This window comes from Amblyomma mixtum, chromosome 3 (genome assembly GCF_055824585.1).
Source record: "Amblyomma mixtum isolate Tamu chromosome 3, ASM5582458v1, whole genome shotgun sequence".
Lineage (NCBI taxonomy): Eukaryota > Metazoa > Arthropoda > Arachnida > Ixodida > Ixodidae > Amblyomma > Amblyomma mixtum.
In genome coordinates this window covers 178,924,372-178,946,499 of record NC_143014.1, presented here as the reverse complement: position 1 = coordinate 178,946,499, position 22,128 = coordinate 178,924,372, and the positions used below count along the sequence as shown (strand labels likewise).

The following is a 22,128-nucleotide window of genomic DNA, read 5'->3' as shown; positions in this document are numbered from 1 at the left end:
GAACTGCATTTGTCACAAGGACAAGAACTAACAAGTGAGTGGTTGACAACAGGTAATGTGTGTGATGTTGCCATGCCTTGCGCTTTGTTTTGTTTTAAATTGAAATTATGTTATTCAAGTGTTTGTGTGTGAGCTGCCTCTGTTCGATCTTGCTTTCCTACTGCATTTTTTTGCATAACGCATGAATGATAAATCAAAAGGACACAATCTTTCCACTTAGCAATAAGGCTATAATTGTTTAACAGAAACTTAAATTGAGGAGACAGTCTCTTCTCAAACTTATGTACGCAAGTGCATGCATTCACTGAATAGTACTTATTAGAAGCCTTTGCTGAAGTACATCACTCTCTGCCTGCTGCTCAGAAGGAGTTCTCTTTAGTTACATTCACTGGAATTGGCGAGAGAAGTATTCTGCAAGAGATGCAGGCCACCGGTGACCGTATATCTCTATTGCATTATACAAGCGAAGAAGTAAAAGTAAAACCACCTTCCGACGCCTTCTGCTCTTAGATGGAGTGCACAGAGCTGCTAGAGTACGCAGCAGCCAGTTTATTCTTTTTAGAGATTCCTAGTTTTTACAGCGGAGTAGTGTTAAGTAGGTATGTGAAGAAAAGAGGAATGTGCATAGGCCTGTCAACTGCGGCCAAATGGACCACTGTTATTGCCACATGCAAAAGAAAGGAGTTAAATGAGAGATGAAAAGAAAGTGCACAGCACAGTCTTTAGTTTGTAGCTGCATGCTTAACTTGTAAAGCAATAAAACTTTTTCATGGTTTCCATGTTCTGAAAACTTTCAGGAGACAGCTGCACCTGCAGGAGTGACAGTAACGGCATCCAAAAGTGACAGTGTGAAAATATTCAGACGTTAGCCAAAGTATATCTCCATTTGAAACAATTCAATCCTATTGTCGGTTATGCAGACTACAAATACAAAGCAACTTTCAAGTGCTGCAGCACCTTTTGCCTGTCTTGGATGTTTTCACATCATGAAAATCATTATCATACCCCCTACAGGCAATTGGAACATGAGGAACATACCCCCTACAAAAATTGGAACATGAGTGGATTTTCTAGGTGACTTAATTGAACGAATTTAACAGCATTCCTTCTCTTCAGTGTTATCCCTCTTGGTTTACTCAATAAAAAAGCGTGTGCCAGCCACACTTCAGCAGTACAATCTTCATGTGTTGTTCCTGCTTGCTTTAACGTCTCAACAAAAAATAAATAGAAATGGCAAAAGAAAGGTTCTGACATGTCACGGCTTTCAAAAGATTTGCTCATGCTGTATCATGCGAAATGTTCACTTTTTTTTTTTAAGAAAAAAAAAATGTAAAATAGAACTGAGCAATTCAATAATCCAACAAAGTTGCAGTTGCCTTCGGAACACAGCGCTTCATGTGCTGCTACCAGTTATATTACCAGCTCACTCCAATTAATCTGCTGCATAATAAACAATTAATAAATGAGCAGCACATGAATAAAACAAATTAAGCAGTTATTCAACATAACATAAGAATGCATAATATAAAGTATAATTGTTAGGATTATTGTTATGAGTATTATTATTATTATGAAGGCGTCTGACCTCATAGGAATAGTTTCAAGTCTTAAATACAAAACTGCTAGTCCTGATTACACCTCAGTTGGTGAAATGCCCCAAAATTTCGTTACAATCAAGGGTGTACATCTGTTTATGTTTAACTCATTTCTGGAACGTGGTGTCTTGCCTCTGAGGCTCAAATCTGCATTGGTCATTCCTCTACATAAAGGGGGACCTGTCAGCATGATGGAAAGTTATTGTCCAATTTCCATAATTTCCTGCACAGCACACATCTTCGAAAAGTTTGTCCTCTTACTTGTAAATAGCTTCCTGACCAAGTTCGATGCCGTGCCTCCGCAACAGTACACATTTATTAGAGGTCGAAGTACACAGATGCTCCTACAGGATTTTTTGGATCAGTTGCAATGGGCTTTTGACCAAAACATGGTGGCTTGTGGCTTACACTTGGATGTTTCTAAGGTATTTTGATTCTGTTCATCATGGGATTCTACTTCAAAAGCTAAACACAATTGGATCAGGGTACTTTTTACAAAAAAAAAATCACAACATTATCTAACAGACAGGACACAGTGCACCTCTGAAAAACGTGAGAAATGTCTTTGTTCCACTTGTTCAAATGGTTCCCCAGGGCCCTATACTGTCTCCTCTGTTATTTAATACATATGCTCACAACTTTCCCTCATGTGCCACGGTTAGTCGCCTATTCTAATCTGCAGACGACACTGCTTTGTTATCTTTCCACAATAGCTGCTTGCAGGTGCTAATGTAATCAATATATTGGTTTTCCAGTAATAAAACAAAAGTGAATACATCCAAACCCAAACTCGACTGCTTTAGGAACCAATTAAAATTTATAGTGCTGATTCGTCCATTGAACAGTCCCGGTTCAGCATGAAAAACTAACTGCCACTGTGCTACTAGTGTCTATAAAGGTTCCGTGAAATATTTAGGTAACTTTGGGGACAGTGCACTTTCTTGGAACCCACACATGTCATAATATGTAAGCATCTCCAGAAAGTTGTCTGCCTCCTACATAACTGTACTTCCAAGCTGCAGTGCATCAAAGATAAGGGTCAGAGAAAGAAATGAATATGCACAGCACTATCTGTTTTCATCTCATTCTCTGTGCCTTGTCTTTGAGGAACTACAGCTTGGAAATATGAACCAACAAGCCCCAGTTTCAACAATATTGAAATAACTGTACCTTTTTAAGCTTTGATGTTCATAAAATCTAGACCCACTCACTTGCATATAGTGTATTAAGATATGCCGTAACTGTTTGGCCACTGTTCTCACACTTAACACCAAAAGGTTGACAAACTGTTATCTAATACCCTCAAAAGTGCAACACACTGTCAGGTTTGAAATACCTGTTTTTGTTGTCATCCATGTCTTATTACACCTTTTTTGTTTCCGCTGTAGTTCATCAGCACTTTTGGTCCAGTGAATTTAAAACAAAAGCTTAAAGCAGGTCCTCATGCTGGTGAGTTTCTAGTATACAGAACTTATATACGATACAGCAGAGTGACCTGCAAATACTATGTACTATATGTTTTCAACAACCTCACAAACAATGTTTTCTACCAGAGTACTTTGAGACATCTCAAAAGGGCATACAAAAGCTTAACAGCACTTAAATATAAATACATTGTCTTACCTCCTACTTTGAATAGTGAACATTCCATTTTTGTTATGTAATTTGTCCCTTTTGCCATAAATCATCATGTGTTCCCGCCAGAGCCTTGCCCACAAGTCCTTATGTGACTTCGGCAGGCATGGCGCTGTCTTTGTACATAAATGGCAATAAAATTACTATTATTATTATTATTGTTGTTGTTAATGTGAAAGCATTAGATGCCTATGTTATGTCATCAAAACTTGACTGCACGATTGTGTCGTCCTATAAAGATAAATGTGCAAAAGTTTGCATTACATATACGTGATGAGATCTTGCTTTGGGAAAAATTTGGTTCATGAGTTTTAAGTAATGAATTAATCACACGAGAAAATTACACTTGGATGTCAGAATAGCCACGGATGTCGATATAGTATGTGGACATTTTGCTTTCGCATTGCTCCAATGCAGGCCGCTGTCGCTGCAGTGATATCAAAGTTCTTCTTCTTCTTCTTGTTGTTGTCTTGGGTTTATTGGCGCATAAGCAGCTAAGGCTATCATGCGCCAAGAACAAGGTATGGAAAGATTGGCTTGAGCAGAATGTGAAAACAGTTGATAAAAACGGTGGTGTAAAGGGCCTAAAAGTTATTTTTATTACCTGGCTGATTAAATACAAACTTTTTAGAAATGGCTGTTTGCAGAAGCTTTTAAAAGTTGGCTAACCTCCGTGGACATCCTTGGCTTGCCAAGGATCTCGAGGCCCCCAACTACTCAGATAAAAACCTCAGCCTCCTTCTCAGGACTGAGAAAGCGGCTGAGGTGTATCGTTCTAAGTAGAGAAGCACAGGGTCAGAACATTACAGGTTTTGAAGAGCACCGGCTTCCCTTAAAAAGCTAAAAACATCAAGTATACTAACGGGTGCATGTTCAGCTAAAATCAACGCTGGATGAAATGGGATATGTTCTTTGTAAAATGTAGCAAAATATTTTTTTCTTAATGATTCAAGTTTTGTGCATGATAGTAGTATGTGGTTTACAGTAAGTTCATGTCCGCATTGCTCGCAAACAGGTTTGTCTTTCTTTGTTAGCAGGAAATTGTGTGTGAGATGTGTGTGTCCTATACGGAGACGGCATAAAATAACTTCGATGAATCGTTTTTGGTGTGAGCATGATTTCCATTCGTCTAGAATGGGTTTTACTAAATGTAGCTTATTATTTCTTTCGATATTCCATTGCAACTGCCATTTATTTCTTAATTTGCACTGCACCAACTTCATACCATCTTTGTAGGGAATGCACACTTTCTTTATTTCTTTGTTTCGAGCTTTTCCAGCACATTCATCTGCTTTCTCATTTCCAGCGATTCCAATGTGGCTGGGAACCCAGCAAAATTTTATGTCTTGTCCCTGTATTGTGGCGCTTGTTATGTTATGTATGATATCCCCGATTAGTGGTGTGACTGCATTGCTATGGTGAAGTGAGGTTAGTATGCTCAGAGAATCAGTGTAAATGATACTGTTTTGAATGTTCTCATTTATTATTTTTTCGACAGCCACCGAGACTGCGTAACTCTCGGCGGTGAAAATGGATGCGCACTCAGGCAGGCGTACTATTTTTTCCCAATTAGTATGAACCACAGCACTTCCGACGTAGTGTGCTGATTTTGATCCATCGGTATAAAATGCTTCGTATTCTCCGTATTTTTCGTTGAGTGCTAAATATTCTTGTAATATCTGTTCATGTGGTGTATGTTTTTTCCGAAATTGTGTTAATGTGAAGTCGCACACAGATGGTAGGCAGTACCAAGGCGGGAGTGGATCAGGTTTGCGGGCAATATTAGGCAATGTGTCCATTATATCTAGTTCTTGGCATTTTTCTTCAAAGCGGAGAAGAAATGGTCTGATTGCTAGAGGTTTGTTGGTAAATAGTGTTCGGGATGGGCACTTTGTAACGAGTGGGTAACAGATGTGTTTAGGCTGGGAACGGATCTTTAAAATGTAAGAGCATGTAAGCATTGTTCGTCTGTCTGCAAGTGGTGGTTCATTGGTTTCCACGTAAAGGCTTTTTATGGGTGATGTCCTGTAAGCACCAGTTGAAAGACGCAAACCCATATTGTGCACAGGGTCCAGTCGCTTCAAGTACGATGGCCGTGCTGATCCATACACTATGCAGCCATAATCTAAAACGGAACGTACTACGGAGCGATAAATCTGTAGAAGGCATACCCGATCAGAACCCCAGTGTTTGCGTGAAAGGACTTTAAGTATGTTCAGTGATAGTGACGCTTTCTTCTTTAGTGCGTTTATGTGAGGCAGGAAAGTAAGCTTTTTATCGAAGGTGATGCCTAGAAATTTGTGTTCTTTTTTTAAAGGCAGTTTGGTTTGGTTTAGGTGTAATGTGGGATCTGTGTGCAAGCCTCGTTTGAGTGAAAAAAGTAAGGCTACTGTTTTCTGTGGTGAGAACTGGAAACCATTCTTGTCTGCCCATGTTGCCAGTTTGTTGATTGTAAGTTGTACTTGTCTTTCACATGTAGATATATTGGAAGATGTGCACGCTATCTGAAGATCGTCGACATAGACTGAATATGTTATGGACCTTGGTATAATTTTGTTAAGAGAATTCATTTTTACAATAAAAAGAGTTGTGCTTAAAATACACCCTTGAGGCACTCCATTTTCCTGAATAAAATCCCTTGAAAGGGTTGAGCCTAGACGAACATTAAATGAACGGTTAGACAAAAAGTCTTTAATGGAGTTCAGCATTCTGCCACGGATGCCGAGCTCAGCTAAGTCCTGGAGGATCCCGAACCTCCAGGTTGTATCATATGCTTTCTCTAAATCAAAAAAGACGCTAAGACAGTGTTGTTTGTGTATAAAAGCTTCTCTGACTGTATTTTCGAGACGGACTAGGTGATCTGTAGTGGAGCATCCTTTTTTAAATCCACATTGATGGATATCAAGCAGTTCACAGGATTGCAGAACAAAGGTTAGTCTTATATTTAGGACACTTTCGAAGGATTTGGCGAGGCAACTGGTTAAGGCTATGGGTCTATAACTGCTAGGAGAGGTTGGGGGTTTACTAGGTTTAAGAAACGGGACAATAATAGCTTTCTTCCAGGCTTCAGGTATTTTCCCTGACATCCAAACTGTGTTAAAGAAGCTCAAAAGTGCTTCGATGGCAGGCTCAGAAAGATGTGCAAGCATTTCATAATGTATATGGTCGGGTCCTGGAGCAGTTTTTTTTCCGGCAGACAGTACTGTGTTGATTTCTTGGAGGGTAATTAGACTATTGTATTTTTCATTTGCACCTCCAGTTGTTGGGAGCCTCTGATTTTCAGCTGTATTTTTGTATTTTAAAAAGGACTGCGTGTAGTGTGATGAACTTGAAACTGCAGCGAAATGTTCTCCTAATATGTCTGCCTGTTCCTGTATGCTTGTTTGTGTGCCAGGTGTTGTTAAAAAAGGAATTGTGAATGGTGAAAAGGTGCCATTTAATTTTCGAACCTGCTCCCACATTTTTTTTGATGGGATCTGACTGTTGACAGATGAAACATAATTTTGCCATGAAGCTTTCTCGGCACTGCGACGGACGTACCGAGCTTTAGCTTTTGCCTTTTTAAAATTCAAGAGATTTTCATGTGTCGGATACCTGCGGAATTTACCCCACGCTCTATTTTGCTGTTTTTTTGCTTCTTTACATTCCTTTGTCCACCATACTTCATGGTTTTGTCGCGCTACTCCTGACGACTGAGGAATAGCTGTGAGTGCGGCAGTTATGATACAATTAGTGAACTTTTCGTTAATCTGGTCAACGGTGAGATTATCTAAAAGTATATTTTCTAAATTTGCTTTTGCTGTAAAAAGTGACCAGTCGGCGAGGTGAAGCTTCCAACGCCGTGGCCTTGTGGGGATTATTTCCGGTGGGGATGTTAAAGTGATTAGTACAGGGAGGTGATCACTGCCATAAGGGTTGTCAATAACGTCCCAGCTAAAATCGTTAAAAACAGAAGGTGAACTAAAAGACAAATCTAAAAAGGTCATTTTCCCCGAAGCAGGGGAGCAGTATGTGGCTTTTTCTGTATTTAAAAGGCATACACTATTTGTGAGGATAAAATCTTCGATTATTTGACCCCTAGAGTCACAGCGCTCACTTCCCCAAAAAGGGGAGTGAGCGTTAAAATCCCCGACTACTAGATATGGTTCTGGAAGTTCATCAATGAGGCCTTGTAGATCGTGGACTGTTAGTGTGAGATGTGGAGAAATATATACAGAGCAGATTGTAATTGTTTTGTAGCTGACAATGCTGACTGCAACTGCCTCAAGTTTTGTTTTCAGTCTGATCTCTTGAGCAGGGACGCCGCTTTGTATGACAATCGCGACGCCTCCCGAGAGTCTATTTGCCTGCTCACGATCGCGTCTAAAAGTTTTATAATGCTTCAGGATGTTCATATGTTGTGGACCTAGATTGGTTTCCTGGAGACATAAGGCTACGGGTGACATTGACCCTAAAATATTTTTTATGTCATCGTAATTTCTCAATATTCCTCGGCAGTTCCACTGAACTAGAAAAGCCATTTTTATGTTTGGAGTATGAACGATTGGGGGTTTACTTATGTTCTGGGGCCGTTATGGTGGCCCTGCCTTTTTTCCGCTCAAGAGAGCTGTTCCGCCGCTGCAAAGCGGGCGGATCGGGAGTTACCTCCATCACCTCGCTGGAGGTGCTGGAGGACCGCGGGGAAGCCGCGCGTGTGTGAGTGTCAGGCCTCCCCCGACGGGGGGAAGTCCTGCGGGATGTCGACCCATGGGCCGGCGCTCCCTGGCTCGGAGTTGGCAGAGCAGCTTTCGCTGTCCCTGCCTGGGGCATGGGTGGCCCTGCTACAGGCGCAGTAGAACTGGCCGCGGCAGGTGCCGGAGTGCTGTGTGGTGCTACGCCCCCGCGCACCACATCAGCGAAGTTTGGTTTCGCTGTGAAGGAGAATGTGTTGTTAAGTGCAAAACGCCTTCTGGCTTCTTTGAATGAAATGTTTTCTTTGGTCTTAATGGTGATGATCTCTTTCTCCTTTTTCCAGGACGGACACGCCCTGGAGTATGCAGCGTGGTCGCCTTCGCAGTTTGCGCAGCGTAGTGCTGCGTCGCATTCCTCAGACTGGTGGTCCTTTGATGCGCATTTCGCGCAGGTTTTGCGGCCGCGGCAGCTCTGCGAGCCATGGCCAAACTTCTGGCAATTAAAACAGCGACGGGGATTGGGTATATAGTGCCTTACGTTGACTTTCAGGTATCCTACTTCGATTGTTTCGGGCAAGCTGCTGGTGTTAAATGTGAGGACCATGTGTTTGGTGTCTATTTCCTTGTTATCCTTGCGGATTTTGATCCTGTGGACGTCTATTACATTTTGTTCGGATAGTCCTTGAAGCATTTCAGTTTCTGTTAGGTGGATAAAGTCGGCTTCGGAGATAACGCCTTTGACTGAGTTGAGGGATCGGTGGGGAGTCACGGAGACAGAGATGTCCCCTATGGAATCGATGTTTGCAAGTTTCGAGCACTGGATGCTCTCGCGTAGTTCGAGGAGTAGGTCGCCGCTTGACATTTTGGATACCTTGTAGCCAGGCCCTAAGGTATCTGTTAGGCATTTGGTAACAAGAAATGGGGATATGATTCGGGCTTGCTTTTGTTCACAGTTACTGTGTATAACATGAAACTTAGTGAAAGTTGGTTTCTTTTTCATGAAAAAGTCTGATGCTTCGTTCCGCACTCTTTTGAGAGAGCGATCAAGTTTGGAAAGGGGGGGAGCCATAAAAAATTGATGTTTTTCGGTCATGGTGCCAGCCACCCACCATGGAGTCCAACAAGGGGACGCGACAGGAACTTGAAAGCAAGTCCTGCCTACGCCAGCTGTACACCTTAACTATAACCTAATATGACTCAACTCAGGGTAGTTGGTCACACACGGTTAACCCTCGCCGCCAGGAAGAAGAGGAAAAAACCAAGAAGGGAGGAGGATACAGGAAAGTTGTAAGAAAGGAGATAGAACAGTGAAAGATGGAGAGAAGAACAGGAAAAGGCGACTGCCGATTTCCCCCGGTCGGGTCAGGCCGGAGGTGCCGTCTACAGGAAGCTGGGGCCAAAGTGGTGTGTTGCCTCCGCCGAGGGGCCTTAAAGGTCCAAACGCTCGGCATCGGCTCAACCACCAGGATCCCCTTTTCCCCGGACACGGCGATGCCACGCACGGCTAAGCGCGGATGCTCGGGTCCGTGGTGACGCATTGTTCACCATCATCCCCCTGCGGGGATGTCCCTGCGGATGCTCGGGTTAACCCCGTGGTGTCGCCACTCACCAACGTCTGCATGCTGCAGACGCCTCCCTGCGGGGATCTTCTTCTTCTTCTTCTTCTTCTTCTTCTTCTTATTATTATTATTATTATTATTATTATTATTATTATTATTATTATTATTAATGCAGTGGCAGTAGAAGGGTTTGTGCACGCAGAAATGGCAACCATCATCTGTCAGTAGCCAGTGGCAGGTGCCCCATTTGCCCACCAGGCTACAAACTTAATATACTACCTTCCTATATGAACTTAGTAAAATAACTACCTTGCGTGCATTAACCTTGGATACGCCGAACCTAAATATGCCACCTTGGATACAATGAATTTTCGTGTGCTGACTTCAAATATAATGAACCTAAGTGTACCACCTCAGGTATAACGAACTTTAGCATGTCAACCTTTGATGTAACACATGTTTGGCTGCTAAAGCATTCAAACAATCCACCAAGGATCGCCTAGAGTTTATAATTATAAAGCCTGCAGTTAAAAGAGCTTAATTTTGTCCAGAGTAGTAAGCAAAGCTTTCAATTCAGTGTAAGCAATGGAAAACTGTCTAGGTTCTCCAAGAATGTGGTAATCGAAAGTATTTGTAGCAGAAAGTGAGGCAGCATATGGCTTACTTGTTTAGCACGAGGCAGTGCAGGATGTCTCCGTGCTCTTCAAGGGAGTCGCTCTCCTCAAGCAGGTCAAGCAGTTCCTTCTCAGAAATTTTGTCTAGCTGCAGTATGGAGAGGCCCAGGATGGTGGCACTGCTTGGCTGGTCCACCATCTCACACAGCTCCTCCTCATCAGTGTCATAGGCTGGTGAGCCCGTGTCCCCGACTCCCCCATAGGAGCCTTCGGACAATGCAGGCAGCAACTCCTCTGGCTTTGCACTGGTTGGCTGGTCTGCACGGCACAGTATAGAGCTCATGGGCACCATTCAGGCATACAGCATATATACAAATTTTTGCGCAGTTCAGTACAACAAGGAGCACTGCAAATCTTTCATCCTTAACAGACACTGAGGATAACTCAATCCAGTTTCTGTTTTTTGTAAAATTCAATCGTATTTGTGGCTCTGCTGATGTTCGCTCATGCGCTGCTGACATCCAATAAATGATGTATTTAGAGCACAGAAATTTGGAGATAGCAATATAATACCTTCTCCTGTTACCTGATTCAAAGTTGCAACATTGATGACATCGAGAGAATCATAGATTGCATGATCGCTGGATGAAGGTGAATGGTGGCCTGTGGTAGCGATACCTGTATTTTATTTTTTGGCCTTTTCTAGCTTATAAAAGCTATTTTCAGTGAATGTAGCCTCTCTGTCATTAGAATGTGGTAATTAATCTATATTAGCGGGCTTTAGTTTGTCCTCAGTGTGACTGGCGTCACGAGGGGGGTGCCAGGGGAGCGGTCCGCACCAGGTGCAGAGCTCAAGGGGGTGCAGCTGCAGGATAGAAGGATGGAGAGGGGCACGCCAGTGCCTTTGTTAACTGCTAATTAGCTCAATGTTTCAATTCAGAAAACTCACAGTTTCCTTTAACTAGTTGTGTGAGCCAAAATATTTTGGCTGTGGAGCCATTTTGAAGCGGCATGCAATAAACTGGATTCATCCCCCAGCTGTAATTTTTCACCTGGTGCAATCTTTGCACTGCATGTTGAAATACTGCTCACAAAATCCCTGCCTGGGGCGCCTTGCGAGGGTTGGGAGTTCTAATTTGCAACCTATCAAAATCAACTTGACATTTACAATGGAAACGTCTAGGTTCTCAGGCCTTGCAGAATTATCTGTAGAAAACAAACTTGTAATAAGCTTCAAAACTGAAGAAACGATCAGCAGGTTTGCAGCCCTCACGGCGAGAAAAACAATTATTGGAAGGTTTTTTTTTTTCTCCACACAAGCTCTGGTGAGCGAATTTGTTTAAGTGCCAATAGGTTGTCTACCTTCATATAAAAACAAAATTTTCGGGAAAAATTGAATTACTACTTATCAGTGTAACACCCCTTGATATGAACACACATTTCATCTTATATGGTTGTCCTCACAACAAAGGAGACTTCTTGGTGCTGCACGAATCTTCTTAGCGCTTCTTTGATTGTATTATTGCCAGGAAATTGTTGCCCACGCAGAAATTGCTTTCGGTTACAGAAGAGAAAGTAATCACTAGCACCAAGGTCTGAACAGTGGGGTAAATGCTTAAGCTCCACGAAGCCGCATTCCCAGATAGCCTGCATTTGGGAGACTTGAATATTGGCACACTGACGTGAGCAGACTTGCCGTAACACATTTGCCGTCAGCTTCTCACAACATTTCGGTTTGGTTTCACCCGTATTTCTCGTTATTAAAGCATACTGAAGTCATCGCCTTATGTGGTGTGCATTTTAGTAATAAATTTTAGTAATGACTCCTGTATTCTAAAAGACATCAACTTTTCTAGCTGAAATTTGCACACTAAATTTCTTTAGATAAAGTTGAAAACCCAATGATTCCATTCCACGAAGTTTGAAATCCTTTGATTTCTGTCTGGCCTACACTTAACTATACCTGCCATCCCATCACTTCCAATGCTTTAATTGGACTGAAGTGCTAGTGTGTACATGTCCAGAAGTATTTCACATACTGGAGTAAACGATTTACTGGACATTCTGAAGATGTTTGTTTTGCAGGAATAAATAACGTTGCCTTGTCACCCTTGGAATTTAATTTAGCTTTCTAGCTGTCTAAACTCTCTTGAATGGCTGCTTTTTGGTTCTTGCTTATTCCAACGGCAGTAAAATTCAGTTGTTTTAGTATGTTCAACAGGGCCTTGTGCAATTCACCTCTTCAGTTGTCCTTCATCATCCCTGTGTAATGAGTACACACGTTTTCACATGCAGGGAAGGTGTTTGCATCAACTGATGATTGGTTTCTTTCTAATTATCCCTGCAGATATCAATTCAGTGGTTCTCTGTATTTGAAATAGTCCTTGGGCGGTTGCCGTTTTAACTCTTCCTAGCTTTTCCTACCAATATTGTAGTAAACCTTTTAAATGCTCACACAATTTTTGCAATTCTTTTCGCACTGTCAGTCACCGCATTCATACGTCTTCAAAACACTGTTCTCTTCATCTCTTAATTAGTGCGTCTTCGTTCAAACTCTGCTCAAAAACCGAATTTCTTAGGTTTTGTTTTTCTGGCCCTGCTAATGAACATGCAAATTCGCGAAATTGGTTTTTCATGCAATCGTTTACTGAATTATATGTTATATGGTATGGAGCAAGCTAAGCACTTAAGCGGACAACGGCGATAGTGCCATGATCTGGAAGAGAAGGGGGGGGGGGGGGGGGGGGGGGGGTGACGCGCTGGCCACTTCACCGGGTGCAGGTGACCCTAGCGACGCCACTGCTCAGTGTCCCTCTAACATGCCGTGAAGGCTGTTATAAAGTACGGAACATATGTCATCGTTCGTCTCCTATTTACTTAACACAAGAGAGAAACTTAAGCCTTTAATAGATAAATCATAAGTAAATAGCATACTAAACTTGTTCTGAGCAACACTCCACAAGTTAGACATACAGAGTAGGCAGATGAGATCAATCATTTTATAATCTGGCCTGTGAATACACAGACGTCAGTTAGCCCTATATGAACACCTCTAAATAAATACCTGAGTATACGTAGTATGGTTTACTAGCAAGGACGAACTGCCATAGTACTCAAATAGATGAACTGAAATAGTATAAGTTAGCACAGGAATGAATCAGCTACAGAATTAGGAATCACCGGGAAACGGGACCTTACTAGTTGGACTCGCAACACAGTTAACCAAAGCAGTTACGGAATAATCAGCACAAACAGATGCAAAATCTCAATTGATATGGCCGCCTTAGTGGTGTGAACTACAATTAACAGCTAGGGCAAACAAGTTTCCTTTAACCGTAACACGTGCTTGAATAATACCTTTGGGAACTGCACAACACCTTGCATTACCCTTGCCACTGCAGTCAATAAAAACCCATAGCCTGCATAGCACACAGACATCTCGCAAACTTACCATATGAAAGGAAGTTTTCCACATGAATGGATCTTGACCGCTTCACAAGGCCCTTCACACCCAGCTTCCCACGGCTGCCAAAAGCCGAAGGACTTTTTGGAGGGCCAATGATTGACTGCCGCCTCAAAAAGATGGAGTCCCTTCGGACATCTTTCCTGGTGAACTCTTTGTTCAAGTATTCTCTCAGCTCAGCTGGAATTCCTGGTATAGGGTGAGAGGATAAGGCACTGTTACTAAGTGTCAATTAAACAGCCTCACAGATTAGGCTCGAGGCATAAGCAAAAGACTTCAAAAAACCAGGTTATCAAATTAGGCAAACAGTATTTGCAATTAGGTATAGATCAGTTAGGACAACTTTTATCTTCCTTCTTTGTGTCCTATCTCTGATTCATGTAATCTATCTCTCTCAGTGAAGCAGCCAGACTGTCTGGGAGACGTCAACCTTTCGACATTTTCTCTTTTGAAGAAAAAAAAAAATCCTTCTTAAACGACACAATGGCCTCTTGCTACACAAAATGAAAGCTGGTATTTTTACATATTTACGTTCTGGATGTCCTTCTTCCTGGTTTCCAACAAAGCTCAAGCTTGCAATGCAGGAGGTACTCACAAACTCCTCCAGAGTACCTAAAAGAATACTGAAAAAAAAAGAAAAGAAAAGAAGAATGCAAACGACAAACAAATGCATGTCTGCACATACTTCCAAAATGGGATCTTTGTTTTCTTAACGTTGGCACGGCACAAGCAAATATATGCTCAGGAAAAGTTATGGAGAAGCATCATACCGAGTGCCAGTAGTATAACCACTCTTGAGCTTTTTGATTGTGGCTATAACTTCTCCAGGTATTTTCCCATTATCTATAAACACAAAAGCAACAAAATGAGTCAGAAATCAAATACTTTCTAATCAAACAGTATCAATTTCCACAGGCATATGACTACAAAACAAAACTAGAGCACATTCTATCATTTTCAGAAGTTACATAATATAATCCAGTTAAAACTCGAATTACTGAAGTGAAGAGAAGCAAGGAATTATTTCGTTAAATTGCAAAATTCGTAAAATGAAGGAAGGCATTTTTTCGTCATTCAAAATCTAAAATTGTAACGCAGCGGCACCCAAAAGCTACTGTGGCATCGCATTTGCTGAGAGCCCACGCCTGTACGTACGAGAAGTCTGTGAAAGCAGCCCGAATTGCTGGTGCGTGAAAGCACCACATGGTAAAACAGGTTAGAAGCCAAAGTGGGAAGTGCTGCCAACTGCAGAGTCCTCTGTTCCGTGCAGTGGCACAGCTTGCAGCCCTGTCAAAATGACACCAGGGCCGTGGCTTGGGCACCTAGATATTACTTCTGGCACGCTGCCAACAAGCTGTGAGACATTGTGGGAAAATAAGTGAGAAACCAATCTGTTTTTAATCCGTTTATTCCCAGAAAAACTTTCTTAAATTGGGTTTAGTGGTAATTTGTTTCATTATTACGGGTTATTAACGACACTGAACACAACAAGCACTTGCCAGGAAATCAAAATTTGTTCGTTAAATCGGGAACTTCGTGAAATCTGGTTTCGTTCGCGAGTTTTAACTTATAAGTTACATAATGAAGGTACAAAATATGGTTTAAGCCTTCACAAATAATTCAGTACAGCGTAGTATACAAGACCTCAGTTTAGGAAGGGCATTAAAATGGCTCCACAAGAATTGCAAAGGTTTCAAGTTTAACTCGGCTATGCAGCAAGAGGTAAAAGAAAATAATGTACCAATATTACTGGATCTCTTTCTGTGGTTTTGATTGTAGAATGCTTTCTTCTTGTTAACAGCGTTGCTTAAACAGACAAAAACCTCTAACACATATGAAGATTGATTGATTTATGGGGTTTAACGTCCCAAAGCGACTAAGGCTATGAGAGACGCCGTAGTGGAGGGCTCCGGAAATTTCGACCACCTGGGGTTCTTTAACGTGCACTGACATCGCACAGTACACGGGCCTCTAGAATTTCTCCTCCAAAGAAATTCTAGCCGCCGCGGCCGGGATCGAACCCGCGTCTTTTGGGTCAGCAGCCGAGCACCATAACCGCTGAGCTACCGCGGCGGCTAACACATATGAAGAGTCTCCAGAAAAACAACCAACTTCTCTAATGCTAGAATGTAGTGTGAGCTCTGTTCTTAGAACTCACACTACAGTCTAAGATATGACATCATGTCGTGCAAGTGACGTCGGCAGCAGGGGGTTATCACTGGTTCGCCGCGCCAACTCTTTCAGATGTGACGCTGCTACCATGGCCGCCACAACCACTCCGGCAGGTAAGGCCACTCCGGCCAAAAACAAGTTTAATTGTTCACGAAATAAAAGCCGCAAAATCACAACGAAAATGGCATGCACAAAAGAGGAAGAAAGGACATTTTTCCCTCCTGTCTTCTCATCTGGTTTGCACCGCCACTTCCTTCCAGAAGAACAAACACAGCAACATGTGCTGTGAAGTTTAGTTGCCCACACAGCATGACATAAGACGAGTTTGAAGTTATAGGAAGCAGCATTTTCCTGGGTTTTTTTTTCCTCTCTCTTTCTCTCCACTGGTGAGCGAAATGAGTCATCCCGCTGGTTTCAAAGCAGCATGTTTAAATTTTGACAGGTTACCCCATTTACACAGAGCTCACAAGTTAGTGCTTGCAAGATTTTCACTTGCTGCAAGTTCTTACCATGAGCAGTCACAAAAATTTTAAATGACCTTCGCAGCTTTTCAGTAACAGCCATTTGACAGTATTGGAAAGAATTTAACTCTTTACAAGGCGCGAGCTGCATGCATGTCTCATGTGTGTACAAATGGGAAAACTGCACTCAGAATGACTAAGAATTGAATGACATCACTTTTAAGCCATTTTGACTACTGGTTTTGTAGAAATAAGGGGTACAAAGTTTACCAATGACTCAGGGGTGGATTTATAGGGCGGAAGGGGGGAAGGTCAGCAGCCGAGTACCATGATGACTGAGCCACCACGGCGACTACCAGATGGTGGTGGGTAACTGAATCTAGCATCAGAGCTTTAGCCTTGCAGAATTATGCTGCAGTTATAAAGATACAGCAAAGCGGCCTACAAAGGTTAACACGGAACTGTTAAAGTCAGTTTTGAAGTATTACCTTTGCCACATTCATGTATGCTGCTTACGCAGCTTCCTACAGCAAGATTACTATATCATCTGTAAAAATTTCACACTTACACAATATTGCCCTAGTGATCCATACTGCACACATTAACAACATGCTTTCATGAGAAACCACAATTATTTCATAAGCAAAGAATTTGACAGCGTGCTCTCACATAAGCAAGCCTTAAATATGCAGCCTAGTAGTACCTGCTGGGGGGCTATTTGGTGCACAGATTCATAAAACGACAAAGCAAAACAAAGACAGCACACAAGGAAGAGAGAGACACAAGGAAAAGGAAATATGCAACTAACGGAGAAGATCCTGTGAAACTGGCAAGATGACTGTAGGCCGCCCAAGCATTCGCCAAGCTGATTTCAGGTAGGCAATTTCAGTCTTGAAAGTATCGATGAGAAGGTCAGTGTCAGAGGCAAGATAAAATCTATGCTGGTCTGCAAACTGCATAAAGAAGCATTGCAAGCAATAGCTGTAGAGGAAAACATGTTCACAGCACAAACATGCCTCAAGCACTCATGAAAGAAAATCCGAAACACTTGTTGCAGTGGTACATGCAAGTCAACCAAGCATTCTGCAGGGTCACTTTACCTGAGGAGTGAATACCAAGAGAGAATCCTTGAACAAGTACATTTTGCTTGTGCTAAGAATGCCCACATCTCGTGACTGTCGTCCACTCAAGCCCAGTTTGGTACTTCTTCCTAAAAATCATTGCAGAGAGACACAATCACAGAGAAATTCACTTTAATAAAAACAAAAGGCAAGCAGGCCTTAAAGACATAAACAAACACAGCAGCTCCCTTACACACCTAGGTATGTATAAATATGTCCCAGAACCCTCGCTGGCAACACTTCAAAGTCAGGAACATCTTGTATAGTTTGCACAAATATCTCATGATGCATCAGCTTTTCTTGTATTATGTGGTCTTCTGCAAGAACCACCACTGAAATGAAAAGAAGCAAGTGGTTAGATGATTATTTTGTGCAGTTCCCATTCCCATAACAAACAAAGCTGCAAATAACATGCAAGTAACCTTGCACCACTACATCAGGCTTTTTTTCCGAGGCCAGCCTGCGATTCAAAGGGTCCAATTCTCCAGGAACAATAAAACCCTGAAACCAAATATAACAGGAGGGGTGAGGCATGTTAGGAGGTAATGAAGCTGCTGAGAGAAAAATGTGGCATCACCTCTTGTAGGAGTCGACCAATAATAAATAATGACTGTGCCCACATGAAAGGAGTCATGCCAACATGAACTCTTGGCTGACTGTGAGGATTCTTGTACTCAGCTTCAACCTATCAGCAGTGCAGAGATAAAACAGAGAGAGAAGTGACCTCAGCTCAGCAAGTGTTATTAATCACTACTGCAAATTACACGTTTACTACAAGGCTTAAATATATGCACACATTGATTACAAACCTTGTCAGCTGGTACTGCATACATTTCTGGCACCAGTTTCAGCCCATCTTCTGTTCGAAGGAGCACTTGTTCCAAGGCGTCAGAATATTCTTCCACCTAAACCACAACCATTCATTACATGAGCCTACTGGACACAAAATATGACTTAAACTAACCTAAAAAAAAAAAAAACAGTTAGTGCCGCTGGTCATATACCTGCAAACTGTTTACATGCGATGAAATGCAATAGATATGCACTGTATCAAGGCTTCGACCTCAATCAGCTGTAGCTGTACTAACTTGATCTCTTCATTTACAATCAACAGAAAACAAAATATTCAGAAAATTATCATTTAAGAAACGAGAGCGCTTGATTAGGAAAAATGATTGACAAATTATGATGCATCAGGGTCAACAGACTATGCAGTATATAATATCTTAATCTTAATTTTTTACTAACAATACAAAATCATCCTGAACTAACCATTCAAAGTGGCTTCCTGCAAACACCCTTTCAATGGAAGTGTTCAGATGCATTTATGATATTCTTTTCATTTTGTATTGCTTCTGAAAAGGATTTGTTTGGATTAACAGTGCTACGATAAATTAGTATGCAGTATTTCCATTTTGTACTAAATTATTTAGTTAATTATTTGAATGGAATTGCTCCTCTTTACTAATTTTGTGTGCAGTCTGAAGCAATATGAAAGGGAACATGACTAATATACAGTTATTTCCCAGGTATGAGTCAGAAACATACATTTTTTTTTTCATTTCCTAATAAGTATGATGCAGCAGAAAAAATAAATTTGTTTTTGAGAGCCAACTAAGCGCTTCCATTGTTCATACCTGTACGTTTCCTATTAATTCTGTTCAAATTCTCCTCACAAGAGCGCTAATACTGCTTGCTATGGTCACAATTTTTTCCTTATAGTTGGGCCTAAAATTGCATCACTGCTGCATTTCATACAATGGCTTCTACCTCTGTTGTCTTGTCTTTAACTGCCTTTTATGTTTCAACTGTGCCACTATGAGCATTAGTACAGCATTCTGGGGCCCTGAAATTTACTCCAATATACAGCTTTTGTCAAAAACATACAGCCCAAGTGGTTTGTTTCTAAGCCATGTAGAATGGCTCTCAAGCACCCCTGAAAGTCCTAAGCTTTTAACTCTTTCGCTACCGTGCCATAGGCCATCAGTCATATATAACTGACGTTTTGAGCCTGCCAGCAAAAATTCAAGTCAGCGCTCCTGGACAAACTGCACCATCTAGTTTGCTTCTATAACACCATCTCTTTGATTTCAGTTTTTTTTTTTTTTTTCTAATGCGAGAAGGTGACATGAAAACAGATTTTGAATGGACGTAGTCCGCTAGTCGGCAATCATGGCATCTGTGTTGCCATGTGCTCCTTACAGGCGAAAGGCTACACTGAGAACTTTTGTCGGTTCCTATGCTATCATAATTATTAGAGCAGCAGTGGTGAGTTAGACAACCAAGTTGAAAGGTCAGATTTCAGTTCCAACTACAAGACTTTGTCTCAGAGGCTTGGGACATTAGCGCGTGCTCACATGTGTTTCATTTTACTGTTCATATTATATTTTATGTAGCATGCTTGATTTGTAAATGATGACAGCGGTTTTATTTGGTGCATTAGGGTGTTCTACAGCATAATGCCATATTTTACCAAATCCACTAGCAGATTTTTGATTACGATGATGTCAAGGAAGCCCACACCCCCTTTTCAACCATAGAACCCATTTACTACCAAATGAAAAAAAAAACTGAGGAAAGGAGGGACTGCTAGCTCTGCTATAAAAAAATGACAACAGAACTCAGAACAAGTGTAATGTGCAGCACATCCCACATCTACCTCCACTTCATCTCCTCATGCGACTGCTTTTTCTAGTGGCACAGCAGTCATACTGCCTAACTTGAAAGGCCATGGAAAGCGCAGTGTGTTATGTACGCAGGTGAAAATCACAAGAATGGTAGCTAAGACCATGTGCAACGTTTGTATATTTCAATTTTTTTGTAATCAACTTCTGGCTCAGTGAAGCGACTTATTTTTTATTTGCTTGTATTCTTTTTTTTTCTGTTAGCAGCATATCAGCATATTCAATCAATAAATATTCGGAAAGTGTTGCACACACAACTCTGGTGTTTTTTTCATTCGGAAATATAACCAGTAAGTTACAGTTTGATATGTTACAATGCGCAGTGCATGTAGCACTTCTTGAAGAAATAATTTTCATTTTAAAGCACTCAAAATCGGTTATTTCTTTCACTGTAGCGAAAGAGTTAAGCAGCGATGAAGAGAGGTCCTCTATATTTCAAGACGTTTGTAATGCTGACTAAGGGAAATGAGCCACACTGCATGGCCTAGAATAAAAATCAATGGGCTATCTATTTTTGACAAAGGCTGTACCTTTTGCCCAAAGCCCTTAATACTTCTGCACTGAAAAAAACTAACACATCTTTCTATAAAACCTCAACTGCATGGACCCAACTTCGGTTACCTTAAAAAATAGTTTTTGCATGGCCACATAAACATGCAGCAAAAGAGCTATCATGCAGCACAAATCCAAATTCACCACAGTGTGCATAATGTTCATAATACTTATGCACAGTTTACACAGAGCCAGAGACTGAAATTTTTACCTCTAGACGCTCCCCTCGAAAGCAAGCGTCAATCACCAAGTAGCACAGAAACAGGGGCCATTCACATTCAATGTTTTCAAAGTGTTGCAGCTCCCAGGATTCGTAATACAGCCTACTAGGATCCTGTAAATGTGAACGTAGCGAATGCAGTCCATACATGAAAATAGACAACACAGTAAATACATGATTTCATTACCTCCTTTGCAGTCTTGTAGCCATCTCTCAGAAACCTCTTGCAACCATATTTCCCCTGAGGAAAATATGACCTTAATTATTTGCCATGCCAAAGGGTAGCACGATGAGAACTACACTCAAACTTTAACAAATATCCATTAAATACAGCCCCCTTATGACCACCTTTCAGCTCTCTGCACTTATAAGTAAAATCAATATCCTTAAAGTCCCACAATGACAAAGCATTTTCAGCAGTGATTGGGGAAAAAAAAAAACACTAAATGCAGCTCAAAAGTGCGTCACCAGGCACTAATACAGAGGCTGCTCACACAGTAAATGCCTATTCCTAAGCGACCCCAGTATACAAACTTGTCATTAAACATGTCTCATTCCTTATACATAGTACCAGATCCATGTACCAAACATCAAAACCTAGGTGACCCCGTTTTTGTTCCTGACTGCCGTGGGTACCCACAAATAGAAAAGAACACAAAGGAAACATGAATACAATAAACAAAATTAAACTTCATTTCCTTTTGCCATGACTGCATGCACTACTAAACTTTTACCTACTTATAGGTACGGTTGAACTTTTCGGTTATTATTTTTTGAAAATTTGGTGAACTTTTATTTTGCTTAATTTCAGAATGCAACTTTCAATTTTTTTTTTTTCTGTCTAATAATATTTGCTAAGTGTGAACGTTTGTTGTCTTTTTTCAGTGAAATATATCATGTCCTTGTGCAGCCAAAAGTGATGTAGAGTTCATTTTGGCTTTCTTTTTTTTTAACATGAGCAGCACATGTAGCAGTAATTAACACCAAAATGATAGTATTAAGAGCTATCCTTGTAGATGGAAGTCGTACAGTAACAAAAAGCAAAAATGTTGGAGTTAAATGATCAAGCCACGAGACAAAAACGTAAGTGGAAGTTTAGTTCTAAAAACTTGGTTATCAATGTTCAGGTTGCATTCTGCATTGGACAAGAGGACCACGCATCATGTGATCAGTGCCAACAGCGGCGATAGAACTGCTGCTTAACCGTCGCGGAAGCTAGAAGGCAACACTTTTTTGGCATTTATGCATCGTTTCCCGATAACGGTTGCATGTCACAATTCCAAAAGTTGTCGGTGTCTTTACTTGTGGTGGAAAAACCTACTTAACTGAGCGATGGCCCTAAGTAGGTGACAAGTCAGAGCGGATGCTAGCCAACAGTGCTT

At 41.4% G+C, this 22,128-nt stretch overlaps 1 protein-coding gene across 1 annotated transcript in view; it reads right to left on the bottom strand.

The window, feature by feature from the left end:
* Window positions 1–22,128, bottom strand: part of LOC149352850 (putative phosphorylase b kinase regulatory subunit alpha) — a 64,459-nt gene that overhangs the window by 32,410 nt on the left and 9,921 nt on the right. The window contains exons 8-19 of the mRNA XM_089582056.1: window positions 20,934–20,987; window positions 20,738–20,860; window positions 18,100–18,195; window positions 17,868–17,975; window positions 17,713–17,791; window positions 17,488–17,622; window positions 17,270–17,379; window positions 16,978–17,122; window positions 14,307–14,379; window positions 14,068–14,159; window positions 13,525–13,725; window positions 10,124–10,391 (exon numbers count right to left, since the gene is read on the bottom strand). Coding sequence (XP_089438182.1) covers window positions 10,124–10,391; window positions 13,525–13,725; window positions 14,068–14,159; window positions 14,307–14,379; window positions 16,978–17,122; window positions 17,270–17,379; window positions 17,488–17,622; window positions 17,713–17,791; window positions 17,868–17,975; window positions 18,100–18,195; window positions 20,738–20,860; window positions 20,934–20,987 — 1,484 coding nt within the window. The remainder of the gene's footprint in view (window positions 1–10,123; window positions 10,392–13,524; window positions 13,726–14,067; window positions 14,160–14,306; window positions 14,380–16,977; window positions 17,123–17,269; window positions 17,380–17,487; window positions 17,623–17,712; window positions 17,792–17,867; window positions 17,976–18,099; window positions 18,196–20,737; window positions 20,861–20,933; window positions 20,988–22,128) is intronic.